The sequence below is a fragment of the Caloenas nicobarica genome, chromosome 11, assembly GCF_036013445.1.
Source record: "Caloenas nicobarica isolate bCalNic1 chromosome 11, bCalNic1.hap1, whole genome shotgun sequence".
In the NCBI taxonomy this organism is placed as follows: Eukaryota; Metazoa; Chordata; class Aves; order Columbiformes; family Columbidae; genus Caloenas; species Caloenas nicobarica.
Genome location: NC_088255.1, coordinates 1048587 through 1064763, shown reverse-complemented (window position 1 = coordinate 1064763; position 16177 = coordinate 1048587). Strand labels below are relative to the sequence as shown.

At 41.9% G+C, this 16177-nt stretch overlaps 1 protein-coding gene across 1 annotated transcript; it reads right to left on the bottom strand.

Moving 5' to 3' along the window:
- Positions 1-2366: 2366 nt before the first annotated feature.
- LOC135993024 (haloacid dehalogenase-like hydrolase domain-containing 5) lies at positions 2367-15284 on the bottom strand. The gene is made up of 8 exons (XM_065642604.1): positions 15147-15284; positions 12933-13142; positions 12229-12341; positions 10459-10552; positions 9301-9334; positions 8248-8422; positions 6030-6218; positions 2367-4680 (listed from the first exon to the last, which is right to left on the bottom strand). The coding sequence occupies exons 1-8, from the start codon at positions 15282-15284 to the stop codon at positions 4284-4286; spliced, it is 1350 nt and encodes a 449-aa protein (XP_065498676.1). The 3' UTR covers positions 2367-4283.
- Between the last annotated feature and the right edge of the window lie 893 nt (positions 15285-16177).

Genomic DNA, 16177 nt, shown 5'->3' with positions numbered 1-16177 from the left:
AATAGCTCCTGCGCTTCAAGACCTCAACTCTGCCCAAGTGCGTGGGCCTCTCTGGGTACGTCCGCATCTTACTGGGATCGAGGCGTCTCTGGACGCGAAGTTCCTGCTCGCGTGTTTTCGATATTCTTACCGATAGTCGCCTGCCGATCCCACCGCGCTGCAGAGGCTGCGTTTCATCTCCTGCTACCACTGAAATATTTTAGTTTTTCTAGATATGATTCAATTACACCATATCACAGCATAGAATCACATTTGTGTTGCTGAAGAACAAAAGACATAGCGAAATAAGGAGTTGTCCCAAGAAAAAAAAACCAAAACAAAACCAAAAACCCCAACCTCATCCAGCAGTTTATAGAAAGAAGTAAACTACAACAAAATGCTGCAACAGATTATCACGAATTACTCACATCTTTAAGACAAGTTGCCTGGATATGGCATTTTAGTAAAAAATTCTGCCATTTGAAAAGATTATTCCATAGGAAGTGGTATCAATAGGTGTAGGAGACTGATTTAACAAATGTAGGATGTACTACAAAACACATTATTCTTTTCATTACATTAAGACTATTCAAGTTTCAACATGATAAACTTAATTTTAAATGCAACTATGTTTTTATATCAAAGAGGAGATACCTGAAAATTTGTTTTTCTTAAAATTTAAGTCTCATACATTCCTTTAACTTTAGTTTAATTGAAAAATGCTTCTAAAGAGAGACACATGATACTGGAGATGACACAAGATTGGCGTTTAAAAAATTGTCGATTTTGTATTAGCAAAAATAACTACAGGACATTTTTGTAAGGTTGTTTTTGAGGGCTCTTTTTTATAGAACAAAAGGCATCAAGAATAAAAACACTACTATGCAAGCCAAAGGGAAAGTTCTATTTAGAAGAAACTACAGCAAGATCCTCAAAAGTATTTTTAAAAGTGATTTCAGTGATTTATTTCTGCACATCCTGGTCACTTAGGTACAGTACATTTTAAACTTGAAAGATGTGTTGTAACATCCAATAGCTTACCTGTGTTATCACTGAAATACATTGAATATAAAGTGGGAAATACTGTGTATTTCAAAGAGGTAAATGTTGAAGCTGAAAACACACTGAAGAAGATAAGTGAAACTCCAGGTAAGAGAACACTCAAGGAAAGGAAAGCAAAGGTTAAGACAAGGTCTTAAGTCTTCTTCTTACCTAATGTAATATTCATTCATCTCACTCTTCACTGAGTGAAAGAACATTTTACTAAACTCAGTTTTCCTTAACTCTGAAAAAAGCACTTTTGCAGTACTAGAGATGGAGATTTCTTCTAAGAATTTCCATCTCTTAGCTTGTTACTAACGAAGAATCACTAAATTTCACTCCAAAGTACCATAGCAGGAAATGTTAGAAATTACAGTGGTAACTCTGCTGCAATGTTTTATCACGCTTGTTCTCAAAAACATTCTCATCTATACCACGTCCTGAGTGAACAGGGGGCACGAAATTCAAAGACTTTGAAGTCTGTCAGTGCAGCATCTTCATTTGTAAAACACGAAATAATAACACAGTGAAGAATGTCTGCTTTTTGAGGGGTCACATTAATACAAAAATAAAGATGGCAAGGCTTTTGCTGGAATTCAGCATTGAGTAAAGCAGGTGGAATCAAAGGTTTGCCTGACTCACATACTAGCACCTTCACACCAATATTTTCACCAGCAATGTAAGGAGAGGTGTAAACTCAAGCAGGACTCCCTGAGAGAGGAACGCACCTGCTTTTCTACTCATTTTGCAAAGTGTGAGTAGGTTGCTATACTACTAACAGGAGTATTATTTCAAAATTGTAACTGCAGTGCAAGCGCTCAGTGCACACAGACACGGGGACACGTCACCGAGGAAGCAACTTGAATTCAGGCTCAGAGCTCCATCTCTGCTGGGTGTTCGCAGTGCTAATTAGGGAACACGCTAATTCCAACGTACCCAGCTCGGCGCTGCAGGGAAGTCATGGGAGGGTCTGGCAAGTGGATGCTGCAAAGTCCTTCACGTTTGGCAAGAGCTCCAAGTAAACATCCTCCACGGTAACTCACTACACTCCTTCAAATCCTTCCTTAAAAATCGACTTTTCGTGATACATCACCAAAATATTTGCCTAGCTCACTGGAATGAAATAGCTCACTAAATGGCCTAAGAGGGGTATAGACTATGAATAAAAACCTGCCTTCCTTTCAGTTAAAAGACAGCAGCAGCTCATTAGCAGCCAAACAGGATTTTTTTTTCTACATATACATTATAAGTTAACATTTCCATAAGGGACGAAATTTTAAAAGTATATACACAGTTCCTTCATGAACCTTCTCAAGCGTTCATGCATATTCTGCGGAAAAAAAAGGAAGAAACAAATCGAACACCTTCTGCTCTTCATCAGCTTTCACATTTTTATTCCTTGCTTCGCTGACAGCCTGAAACCCCTTCTGGTAATAGTTAAAGAGCCCTGCAACACGCTTCAGTATCGAAACAACGCAACTTCGGTCACCTGACATTTTACTAAACTACAACCTTTACTTCAAAAGATCCGGCATACTTTGCAATAATTGGCGTATTACAGAAAAGTCCTAAAGAAATAGGTATCTATTTGTTTATTGTGACAACGAAAAAGCAAGAATGTGCTGCTGTAATACTTTCCCAGTGAAGAATCAGGAAATACAGTGTACTTAAGCTGGATCCAGCAAGATATGATGAAAGCTACTTCAAAACATTGTGAGTGAATGAACAATCCTGATAGCAGAGAGAGGGATAACAGCAGTTTGCAAATGGAGAAAACACAACCAAAAAAGCTCTGACTTCACAGCAGCAACGTTCTCTTCACGACGGGAGTTTTGAGATTTCGATTTCCGGATAATGAGCAGTGAAGAAGTTGGCCAGGAAATCCTGTCACTTTATGCCACCATCTGTCTGTAAGTGCTTTTAAGCCAGCGCTCTTCTGGTTCGGCAAGAACTTGGGAAAACTCAAGACCCATCGATTTTTGTTTGTACGATTTATAATTAAAAACAAACAAACAAACAAAAACCCTAAACCACACCAAAATGACAAAAAGCAAGTATAAAAACTTGGCTAGTCCCCAAGGTGGTGTTAAGTGATATTTGTGTATAAGTTGACCTTGTTTTTAAACACACTTAATTGGCTTATGTCACAAGTACACCATATACTGTGTTGTAACAAATAAACACAAAAATCTTTTCAAAGGCATCTTTTGAACGAAAATGTTTAAAAGGATTTTACAAAAATAACATAAAATAAATTACTTTTTTTTTTTTTAAATGAACAGCTCTAAAATCCACAAACCAAACAACATATAACATTGACACGGAACGAAAGGCCGCTTAATTATCACAGTGGTAGGAAGCTTCAAGTAAATCACTAGGCACTTTTGCCCAAACAGTAGTCACTCATTCAGTGGAGAAGTCCAACCGACAAAAACTCCTGAAACATAATTGCTAAAGCTTTCTAAGCTTCTAAATTCCTCAGAAAAGTGCAGATAAAAAGGCAAAGAGAAAAAGGCCAGGGATTATGCCACAGAGGACACCCTGTGTTTCCTTACGCGACTGTGTTCAGCTCAGCTAGAGTTCCCAAACTGGTGTAACAACTCAGCCTTCTCCACCTCACATGGGCGCTTCCATTAAGGCTTTACGTGTCAGAGTAGAGAGATGCAACGGCAGCTCCAGACAGGGGGGAACGCATAAAAAGAAAGGCTGCGGGGCTACAGGTGAGCAGCTACAAAGCAGCAGAACGGACTTGACCTTGGCTGCGATGTGAAATCACACCCGTCACTTGCAGAATCCCAAGCAGTAAGTAATCCACGTTGTGCTCCGTACCAGCCAATTTGTACCCATGTGAATGACCTTAGCACCACCATCTGATATCCTCAGGATCCCCAATACCGAGAAGCTAAAACCTTCCAGCAAACAAAAGAATGTACTGTCATGTGGGGATTAAGTACCAGTAACGTGCGTAAGCTACCATGAAAAATTGCTATTAAAGCACGTAACATAAAGGAGGACAATTAAGGGCAACTAAAGTAAGAAATTGCATATTTCAAAGTACTTTAAAAAGCATTACTGATATTTAATATACTTACAGTAAGTATATTCATATACCTACGTATATTAATATACTTAATGTAAGATTTTATTAATCTAAAAGTTAAAAATTTTAGAAAGCAGCAGTTGTGGCATGATTTTAAAGCACGGTGTGGTTTTTTTGGGAAGAAAAGCATAGCACTGAGCGGTCCTTAAGAAATCATGGCATCTCAGTTAGGTGCAAAGTTCTCCAACCGGAAGACCAGGTCTACAGCAGCATCAACGTCTGGTACAATATGATCTGGTTCTACTAAGCCAGGATCAAATCTAAAATCTCTGTGGCCATGGAACACCGCTTCAGTTAAGCTCTCCCCGGTGTCCAAGGGGACCTCGGTGTGAGGGTTGTAAACCCCCGTACAAACAAGGACAGACCTACAGTGGGCAGCAGCTGCAGAGGCCAACTCGTTCTCCCAGCTGTTGTCTATGTCCTCATCCTGCGAGAGAGCGGTGGATCCTCTGCCGCCTGCGGCTTTGGCCTGAATCCGGGATTTGGAGCCTTTTCTGGAGTTCTCCTCAAGATAGCGATTGTAAAGGTTAGCACCATAGACATCAGTCATGAGATTATCTCTGGAAATACAAGAAGAAAGTTTGGTCAGCCTGGCAATTTTAGTTGTCAAATTTCAATTGTATGAAAGTCATTTGTACAGTTTTGATTTAATGGTTCATTTTATACTTTACATAACTTTATGTGGAAGTATGCAGACATGAAGAAATCCAATCCTATAGCTATTTTATTATACCATTTTCATTAAGCGTGACGTATGATAAAAGTGAATAACTCTCCATATTGAAATTGCAGATGGGAAGAGGGGAAATCAAGGACAGGTATGAGCAGTCCATGACTGAGCTTATTATATTTCTAAGCATACTGGAGATTCTAGAACAATCTTTAATACAATGCAGCCTTATCTCTTTCTATGAAAAGGATTCTGTGATGTGATAGCACACACAGTAGCATATGACCAAGCTTCACGACCTCACAAATTCCAGCTCTACATTCTCTAATAACTGTCATTTAGTCAAAGCTTGTTGGTGTTATACCAGTAAACCTGATAAACACCCATGTAAATCTTTCTTTGTTAGAGTTGCACAGCCTGTTACAGATGTTTAAAAAAAAAAAAACAAGACCAGGGGAAATCTTAGTTGAATATAAAGCACTCTTGTGGAAATTACACATAGAAAGAGCAAAGCATTATTAATTCTCAAAATTAGAAACAGTGAGACTTGAAAACATTGTAAGAAGTACACATAGCACCAAGAAATTTAGGGGGTCCCAATGGTGTTGATAAGAGGAACAGAAGTCTTAGAAACCAGACTAGGCAAAATGTAACAGGAATTTAACAGAGAAACAACAGCTCTGCAGAGACCGGCCATGAGGCAAAGCGCGACGGCCTTGGTTTGCAGGCTGGACAAGCGGGATGTTCCACCAGATAAAGCAAGAGCTCCGTGGCTTTTGCTGCGCAGCAGCACAAACCGACAACACGCGCACTCGAGAACCCAGGACAAGGAGCCAACACTTGTGACTCGGGGGTACCGGGCTGCCAAGAGCAGAGACCCCAGATGGAGACCCTCAAATACCAAAACAGGAGTCCCGACGAAGGGCATGATTATGTAAATAATCTATGTTTAATGCATCGACTAAGCAGTAAGAACTAATGAATATGCAATTGGCCTGCGTAATAAATACCAGGAAGCGTGAGCCATGCGCTTGGTTAGAGGAGAGATCCTCCCTGCGTCCAGCACGCTGAATAAAGTGCCTGCTCGGTAACACTTGCAAAGCAGAGTTAAGGAGCCTTTTTGCTGACTTTTCAGTATCGGTATGAGAAACAACCTAGTAAGACTCATGTATTTTTCTCTGCTGCTATTTATGTTGCGAGTGATTTCCTGCTGTACTCGTTAGCGGTCCGACCCCTTACCCGACAGCGTAAAGCGTTTGAATTGGCTGTTTCCACTGTCGTTCCGCAGCCTGGGCCCTGATGAGATATTCCGCGTACTGGTACGTCAGCTTACTGGGTTTGCCCATTAAGGCCTCATATTTCAGATCTTTGCCAGTGATCTTCTTGTAAATGTTTTCCAAACATACCATGAATGTTCCATGCCCAAACCTACACAGATACAAAGACAAATTGAATTATATTTAATATAGATTTAAGAAAACCCGGCTTTTTGATTTCATGATCTTTCAGGAATAAATTCTATCCTGTAGCTGTCAAATCTCCCTCAGTTCGCACGCAACATTTCCACAGCTGTTTCACTGAAAATCAAGTGCTGATTAGTTGAACAATAAATACCACAATAAAAACACGTTACTGGGACAGCGCAACAGACTTATCTATTTTTAAAACGTAGCAGTGGTTTGTGTTAGTGTTACTTGCATTTAAGTAGATACCGTAGTCACAGAAGTGATGCCTAGCCTGTGATCTGTGCTCTGCAGAATCAACTGAATTACCAAAGAGGAGAAAGTTAGAATCAGACAGAAGGAAAACTGATCTCTCCTTAAACACAAGAGTATACCAAAACCCACTTGTAATATGGAAATGAAAAATCCCATGGGTTTCTCTAAAAAACTAGATGGAAAGGAGGATCAAGGAACAAACTATAATTTTACGGTATGCTTTTGATAGCTCAGGCTTTTTGATCAAGGTGGAAACACTGACGATGGGTCATCAACCATGCCGGTAAATCAGTGATTTATAAAGTGCAATCTCATGATGAAAAAAAGCAGGTTTACTTCATTACTGAAGTCAGGATGTGGGATTAAAGATGAACTAATAGATATCACTTGAGAAATATGGAATTACCCAAAACACCCTAAGAAGAAGAAGAAGTTGCTGTACAACAGTTCTATATACAATAAATTACACACGCGACTTAAGAAAAGGTGCTAGGTAACTTCTAACATACATAGATTAGTATTTCTGCTCAAACCAGGTATCTACAGCCTAAAAACCTGCAAAACACCAATATAATGAGCATCAGAACCCAGTAGAGATATACGAGGTGCTCTAATAAAGAAATAAAGTCTGTAGGGGCCTAGAAATCAAAATAGTCTTTTAAGGAAAAAGCCACAAAAAGGAAGCAGCTGTAGCACTTTCAAATGTGGTACAGAATTAGCTTTTTTGAATTAACCCTTCATTCCCTCTCTCCACCCTGTCTGTTCCTTTGTATTGTGAAATACCAAGAAATAAGCATAAAATTATTTGCAGTAATTGTTAGCAACAGCTGAAAACAACTTAGTCATGGTATTATATAATGGCACTGACGGATGCAGCCTTGTCACACTGCCAAACTCAGAGGAAAAAAATGAAACCTTGTACTGGATCTTTCCCAAAGGAGACAACCGAAATTATACCTGTTATTCACTGTAGATGTATTGGTTGCTTTACTCTAGCCGGGAAGTATCACACATGCATTTTGCTAATGTGCTAATCAGAGATGGTCTTTGCATCCACGTCAGGACATCTGACAAGATCTTCGACCCAAGATCAAAGCAGCAATCCACTCACAATAATGATTTCTGTTTCAGTGTATCTTCACATTTTAGACTGGGGCAAGGGCGGGGGAACAAAATTGTTAAAGAACTACCTTCTGTTGAAAACAAAATCAAACAAAACCACTACCAGAGATCATGCCACTGTGCTCTGTGTGCTCTATTTGTTTTTTCTTATGTTCCCTAAAGAGCTCACTGTATTGTCCTCAGCTCAAAACACTCACCGCTTTCAACCAGCACAGTCAATTCTTTACCCCACCAGAAAGCGTAGGTGGAAAAGGGAAAAATACCAAAGGACCTAATGAGAGCAAACAATGGCCTTGATAATTTTTTTTCATTTTTTTCCTTTGAATTGAGACTCCGGGGCCCTCAGGCAAAACCCCATATTTCTCTACTCTTCTAGGAGTGGGGAAACAAAAAGGTTTAGGGCTTAATAGCAGCTTTTACATTGAATAACTGATTTCCCGAATGCGATAACGTAGACAGCAATAAGGCAGCATTTGCTGAAAGTGCATTGCTTTAGAGATGTAGTCGAAGCTGAGATGCTACAGCAAGCGTTTTGTGTGAAAGTATCGACTCTGACTTCTACTGAAGAGATGAGGAAAGCCCAAACCCGCGGCGACGGACGGAGGTGGTAACCTGACCTTGGGGACTGCGCTTCGGCCACCCACATGAGGTCCATGTTACAGGCCAGCACGGGGATGTGCGGGCGGTGCTGGTGCCGATAGGGATTGCCGGGGTAGCCGCTGGTGAGCAGAACATCGATGATCAGCTGCAGGTTGGTCTCCCATCTGACCGGCTCCCCAAACAGAACAACAGCTGTGAGAACAAGAATTACAAAATAGAATTATGGAGTTAGTTAACAGGGCACCCAATCTCTGATGCTAAAACCTGGTCTAAAGAGGCTGAACGAGTCATTTGATTTAACCACGAACCGATGAAATAGTCATATTAACTTTAACTTTCACTATATTACATATTCATTCACTCACAGGAAATCTCGGAAGTAACGAGACCCCGCTGCAAAATCTACAGGTTTGAGATTTTTTTTATTGGCCAGGTTTCTCCATAGCACCACAAAACATTAACTTCTAAATTGTATTTCTAACTCTTCCATACTTTTGTGAATTCTGTGCTTACATACAGTATTTAAACAATCCATCAGAGATGTCATCTTGTTAGTCTTAAAACAAAATTTGAATGCTGTTTTTAGACATTTTTCTGGTCTCCAGCAACAATCCAACATGGATTTTTTTAAATCCTAAAGTCCGGTTTCTACTTTCCTGTACTTCAGGTGAGATGAGAGCGAATACATTGTGCTGAAACTCGGTGCTTCTCATAGTACAGCTCTGAAGTGACCGTCCTGACTCCTGTGCGAACCAGACCCATTATTTCTGAACACGTCAATTCATTCCTCCTTTTGAAAGGTCAGAGGAAGATGAAAAGGAAAGCAGACCTCACCCACCTTCTGAAACGTCAAAAACACATGGCTGAAAACTGCACACGTTAAAAAAAACCCCAGCTTTATCACACGTGATGCATTCCAAATTAATGACACATGCCATTAACAAGGAAATTTTAGAATTCCCTCAGCCAACTTTCTGAAGTGCCCAGCAATCTGAGAAGAAATTCTAGTTATCAAGAAAAGTACAATGAAGATATTTATTAACGGATAGTTGCAAGTAAAGATAACTGACCCTCAATCTTGGGAAGCTCCGCAGCAGAGGGGTACTGCAATAAGAAAAAAGTAAAAGTTTTCTACAGGATTAAACATCTACTACTATTTTTAACAGAATAAATTCAAGTATAGCTCCCACAGCTGCCTTTGGCAACACTGACAGGAAATGCACTATTTTGATAAACGCCTGACGTGGGTGTATTTAGAAACGTGTATTTCAGTTCTGAAGTGGCAAACGGGCAGCAGACACGTTCGTGTGTTCTACATTCACCACCCTCCTACAGCTATTTAACCATAAAGCTGCAGCTGTTGAATTTACTTGTGCATGAAAATATGGATGTTTAGTTTTCCACAGGAGTAAGAGGCCTCTAGTATTAACAAGACATTTGAAAAATGCTTTTGAAAAAACGTATTTCTTAACACTGCTAACATTTGCTGAACAAATAAGAGTTTGCACTTCATGATTTACGCCCCGCGGTGACAAATATACTAATGGTTTCTGGATCTTCTACATCCGCGTGGTGGAGAAGTGAGATGAAAGGGGGTAGAACTGAGTTATGGATTCTGCCAACCACAAAGAACTTCCTCACTCCACATGGGAAAAATCCACTCTCTATACTGACCCTGAATATGTGCAATACACACATGTATTTCCTGTGTATGCATTCACTTCTGTTTGAAATTCTGCACAATCCAGTTGAAACCATACTGTATGTAATGGTAATATTTAAATAACGGTATAAACAACAAAGGGGGGGCTTTGGAGAAAAATTAATTACCTGCAAAGCATTAATTTACAATCAAAGCAACCTCACAGCCTAGAAACAAGACCAAGACAATCCTATACTGAAGGAAAAAGCTTATTTTATCTTCCACACACCTGCAGAATGTAATAAGCTTTCCAAGACAGATTTTCAATTAGGTATCTGTACTAAATTATAAGTTTTCCCGCAACAGTGATTTACAAAATCAAAGATTATGTTAAAGAATTACCACCGATAGAAAAGAAAGTCTACAGTTGTTCTTGAAAATGATGTAACAAAATCAATAAAGAAGCAGAAAAGCAAAGTCAAAATACAATGCAAGAACAACATTAGCTCAGTAGTTTAAATACTGACCGCTGTTATAGAATGTCACCTAATGAGCAAATAAAGAATTTTAAAACAAAAATACTCACCAGAACATTAGGTCTTCTGTCATGGTCAACTACATCTAGCAAAGGGTGTTTCTCCCGCAATGTTTCGATGGTAATAGGCTGACAGAAACCAAGGCTGGGGAAATACCCATTAAGGATACACAACTGCTTATAGTCAACTATTTTTAAAACTGATAATTCCATTGTAACAACGTTAACACATGCAGTTTATCTGGTGAAAGAAATTATTTAGGAATGAAAGCAACACATCAAAGACTGACTTTTTTCTTCTGGGAGATAAAAAGATGATCACGTTGTTATTTATAAAAGGGAGACCTGCATGTCTGAAATCTTCAGACAGAAATTATGTAGAAATCTTGCTCAAAATATGAGATGAAAAGCAAGAATCCACTCTACACCTGCAATACTCCAAGGTCATCTTTACATAAGCACAAAACGAAGTTTATTTGACAGCAGGACAACATCCTGTGTCATTATTACAGGAAAGAAATATGAGCTAGTTGAGGAAAAAAATACTGTCTCCACGAATGGCTTTGCTTAGGCCACCGCAGCTGCAAACGGCCGGCCGGACAAACAGCCAGCTGGACAAACGGCCGGCCGGACAAGCAAACCCCATAAAGCTCAGCCCCCTGCAAACCTGCCCACTCCGGTGTAATTCTGCTCTACAGGGAGGCAAGATAAATACCGAAACAAGTAAAAAAACAGGAAAGAAGCAAGAGGGAAAAAAGAACCTCCCGATTTGCATAGCAGTGCTCTTACATGCTGATATATCCCATTAAGTTAAACTTAGTTAACAAGAGGTAATCAAACTAAACCTACTCATTTACGTAAAAGCAGTTGTGATGCTTCTCTCAATACTGAGACAACTTCTTACAATACAAAACAAGAGAGCTGTTTAAATATAATGATTATACAAACTAAGCCACCTGATTTTGTACTGTAATTAACAACACAGGCCATTTGTAAAATTATTTTTAAATAAGATTATCCCACATGAAAACGCTGTCTACCAGAAATATGCTTTTTATATTTTGCGTTCAGTCTTGTAATATACTTTGCACTTAGCCATGTCCAACAAATGACAGTTAAATGCAATGTTCCTTCAGTAACTTTTTCTCATCTCGGTATTGGAAATAAAGCTTATACTTAAATGTTGCATATACATCTTTTACAACTTATTATTTATACCAACTTTAATTAAATTCCCAATAAAGGAGGAAGTACAGAAGGGGGTTACTGGAAGCATGAGCAAAGGTTACGCAAAAGTTAAGGTCATTAAATCAGAGTTCGAAGTTTTGATACCCCTGCTACATCAACATAACTCAAGTTCTTTTTGGCAGTTAGTATAGAAGCGGCAAAATATTTTCAGGTCTAGTTCTGTTGTAGATGTTGGTTACAAAGGCAGCGCGACCCAGCCCAGCCACACGCTGCCGAGCGGATCCCGAGCCACTGAGCTCAAGCCAGATGCGACGAACAACAGATAGAACGTCACGCTCTCGTCCTCCAGAGAGCGTGAGCCCTTCGTGCTGAACTGTCATTGACACACCAGTCAAAAAATTAATTATTTCATTTTTTTCCTTCCCCATCAAAAACGCATAGATCAACATTAAACAAATATCAGCACAGGAACCATTTTCAAAACATAAATTTGACATCACAGTAAGAACTACCATTGCTTATTACTGGATTTCTAGTGTCGAAATATTTGGTCTTCACTTGATCCACAGGATCCCCTGACCTTGATTAAGGGCAACGCTTAAGTGCAAAGTTGTTGTGTTTTTTTAAAGATACTCTTGAGCAATATCAAGCAGCGGTCCTTGTCCAGATACAAGAACACATTTTTCATGATAACGTTTGAACATCCGCAGAGGACTGTGTGACATCATGACTTGATCTTGTGAAATCTGTTTGGGATTTAAAAACAAAAGGAGTCTGTTGTTTTTCAGATAAGTTACTTATATGTAGATTTAATTAATGGGTGTGAAAAATTCTATGCATTACAAACCAATCATACATCTCTACCTAAAACTCTACTATATCATTTTCTCCTAAGTTTCACAGACAACGTATTGATGATACGCCGAGAAAAACAGATCACTGACAAATCGTCACACACACTCCTTTCAGCTTCCAGAATTCCACTTCTCAGCATGAACACCAGGTTTCCTCTCCTAGTTTTGCAGGATCACCAAATTCATTTAGAAAACAAAAGGGAAGAGGAATCAGAACTCCTGTCTCACGCGTTATCACAGAAGACATTCCATTTGCTAAAGCACAGTTTCATGTTACTGGCACACAGGTTCTTTTCTTAAATTCGGAAGGAAAGGCAAGATTTCTTCCCACAATAATAATGCTGCAAGGAAACACCATTACCATTGGAAAAATCAGTACATTTACCAATGGAAATACCACTAGCTTTGGACAGTACTTTTAACTTTCATAATACCTCCAGCAAAGCATTTCAGAGGGCTTAAGGGAAAATTTAAGCTACTCACTGGCACTCCCAGTAGATGAGACAACTGATCAGCTTTTTTCTGGCGAAGGCAATCCCCTGCATTGGTGACAAATACCACAGGCACCAAGAATTGTCCCTGAGAATTAACTAGCTTTTGAAAGGCTGTTCGCGCAGCAGGAATCGGAGTCTTTCCTCGTACCAGCACACCATCGATGTCAAAAAGAAACCCAAAGGATGGCAGGACGTTGAGCTGCAAGGAGGAATTGGAAAGGAGGAGTACATTACTTATGCCCTTATTTACGCCCGTTTGATGAAGCTCGCAATAGGTAAAGCCCAACGCAAACAGAGAAGGACCTTTAACTTTGTGCATTTTAACGTGCCGTACAGACATAACCATGCACTGCCATACCCACTGTGAGAAAAAGCAGCACTTCAGCTCCCTTTTCCTCACGCACACAGCCTCGGGAACTCAACCCTGCTTTGCAGGTTGAACATTCCAGGACATTTCAGAAGATTGGGACAAATTGAGTTAAACGGATAAAACCAGGTACAAAACACTGGCTGCTGTGCCAGCAAGTTGCACTTCTGATTCATTTGACCTTGCTCTATTCCACAGGTAATTCCAATGCACAGAACACTAACAAAATAAACTACTAACAAAGTAAACAAAAGTATTTTTTTCAGCAGCAGGTACGTCTTGAATGCAAATATTGTACTTGGCTCCTCCCTTACAAGACGTTTAGATATCAAAACTGTCCCTTGCACTTCTCTGTTCCACAACAGGTTTGACTACAGCTAGATATCTGTTGCGCTCCTTGTACATCGCTTCACTTAATTCTTAGTTTTGTATACAGCAGACTAATGTCTGCTCTTCAAGTTAGCACCTCCTTCAACAAAGACGCTGTTTGAGTTACCAGAATTGATCTCATTGCCTGCCTTTGAAGAGCAGAGCTGGATTCATGAGCCCAGAGCAGGAGCGTGAGGCCAGCGGGGTTCGGGTGATGAGCCTGAGGAGACTGCGAGCAACGAAACCCGCACTGAATCGGCTTGGACAAGGACGGACCAAAAAGGGCCTGTAATCTGAGCCTCATTTCTCTCCTAAGCCTAAAATGGAACCGAGGACTCTTGGGATTTATGAATCCCTCTTTCATCTGGTGAAATAGGAGGGAGAAATCGAGTGCTGAGATCGGGTGTGATGGGAAGAACAGGCGCAGACGTGACCCCGGCCTGTCACAGACTGACAGGGAGAAGGGATTTTGCCCGTTTGGGCAGCACTTTGTTCCTCATCAATTATTCATCTGGCGCATTTTCCCGCAGCTGGGTACAGCAGAGACAGACACGGCCACAACGTGAAAGGTGACGCGGTGACAGCTGCTCCCTGGCACGCTGGCTCTCGCTGCCGCCGCTTCTCAAACCGTGACACGCAAGCGACATTCGAAAACCCGCGAGTTAGAGTACATTCCCCAGCAGAGCTTAATTTGATAAAGTCAGCGCTTTACCCATATTGCCATATCACTCGGCAGTTGGGTTTTGTTCAGTTTTACATGCAAATACGCCCCCTGAAGCTCCTTCTACCCTGTATATTCATCAATCCTCTATTTGAAAAGAAACCCCAATGCTACATCAAAAATAACCCAACTGCAACACCAGTGACTCCGCAGGCTTGCTGATAAACACGTCATAGTTACCTCGGGCTTTGGGAACTGCTATGTGAAATTACTGAGACTATATTGTAACAGTTTCGTAGTAAATGCAGTTCTTCACATTAGTATTGCTGTCTATAAATAAGGAAGGTTACAAACGTGAATTTTATAGCGAACGACAATGTAGGGAAAAAAAAAAAAAAAAGTCTTTTGCAGAGTATACAGAGAAAAAAAAAAAGAACTACAAAGGGAATTCGGGGTATGTCCAACAAGGAAATAACAAAATTAACGGCTATAATTTTGCTTTTGACCATAAGGGAACATCCGTCGCGACAGAGGAGCCCAGCAGCGCTGCAACAACAAAGGAGGCGGACGAAGCCGCTTTCCGCGGTTCCTCTTTTGCAACGAGCGGGCCAGATCGGCACCTTGGCCGGGGGGGAACCCCCGGTCACCGCCTCCCGGCTGGGGCGGCACAGACCGGGTCCCCCGGCCGCCCCTCGGCCCGCTCCCCGCATCCCCGGGAGCCCGCGCCCGACAAACCCCTTCGGGTTTCGCTCCGGCCGGCCCCGCCCGCCCCGGGACACACGGGCTGCCCGCGGCCCCGCGCTCACCTTGCCGCTGCTCTCCGCCGCCGGCGGGGGGAGGCCGGCGGCCGCGCCGCAGAGCCCGCTGAGCGGCGGCAGCCAGGCCGGCCGGCCCGCGGCGCCGGCCCGGAGGAGAGCGCGGAGCGGCGGCAGCGCCCGCCGCATCCCGGCCTCGAACCGCGGGCTCACCCACGCCCCCGACGCACGGCCCCAGAGAGGCCACGCCCCCCCCGGCACAAGCCCCGCCACCGGGCGCCCGGCGCTGAGCCCAAGTCTGACCTCATCAAGTGACGTCAAACGCCAAGCCACGGGCCCTACCGGCAGAAACCAACACCCCGTTTGCGTCACCGTGTCACGGCGCAGCGACCGGCCCGCGCGAGGGACAGGGACCCGCGGCTGTCCAACCCCGCCTCCGAGCCGGCAGGAGGTGGCACCACATCAGCAGCAAAGGAAAAGAGAGCAGCACAATATTTCTACCAAGGAAATAACAATTCTTTTCCTTAATAACCAACTCTACATTCTGTCTGGTTCTTCAGGAATCAATGCTCTTTGGAGAAAACGTATTTATATACACAAACACTGCAGCGTCTTAGATGTGGGATCTGTATCACAAAGGCATTTCCCAGCAACTGGACTTGAAAGTGAGAAAACAAGCACAAAGTATCATTAGTTAATGGATACTCCGCACTGCTATCTCTGCTTATCTTGCTCACCTGCTACTACAGGTTAGGTAAATCCACTTGTTTCCTAGTACCAACAACAAACACTCCTCCCCATCCTCTCTCAGGCTCCACAGAAATATTTATCCTCCAGTGATGTCACCGTAGTCACCAGGCAAATAAGGAAGCTGGCTTTCAATCCGCACCACTTACGTGGTTGGCACTAAATGAAATGGAATCGAATGCATTTCTAGAACGCACAAGCCGCAACTGCTGCACAGAACAGAGAGTTAGAAGAATAAGTTGGGGAACGAGCTGTTGGAGAGCAGTGTAGGGGAAAGGGACCTGGGGGTCCTGGGGACAGCAGGGTGACCATGAGCCAGCACTGGGCCCTTGTGG

What these genes read in the sequence shown, in the direction of transcription:
- LOC135993024 (XM_065642604.1), bottom strand. Translation starts at nt 15,284, where the DNA reads ATGCGGCGGGCGCTGCCGCCGCTCCGCGCTCTCCTCCGGGCCGGCGCC. An exon ending in GCCGAAGCGCAGTCCCCAAG is followed by an intron (nt 6,219 to 8,247) that starts GTCAGGTTACCA and finishes GTATCTGTGTAG; the next exon opens with GTTTGGGCATGGAACATTCA. An exon ending in CAAACGCTTTACGCTGTCGG is followed by an intron (nt 4,681 to 6,029) that starts GTAAGGGGTCGG and finishes TTGTATTTCCAG; the next exon opens with AGATAATCTCATGACTGATG.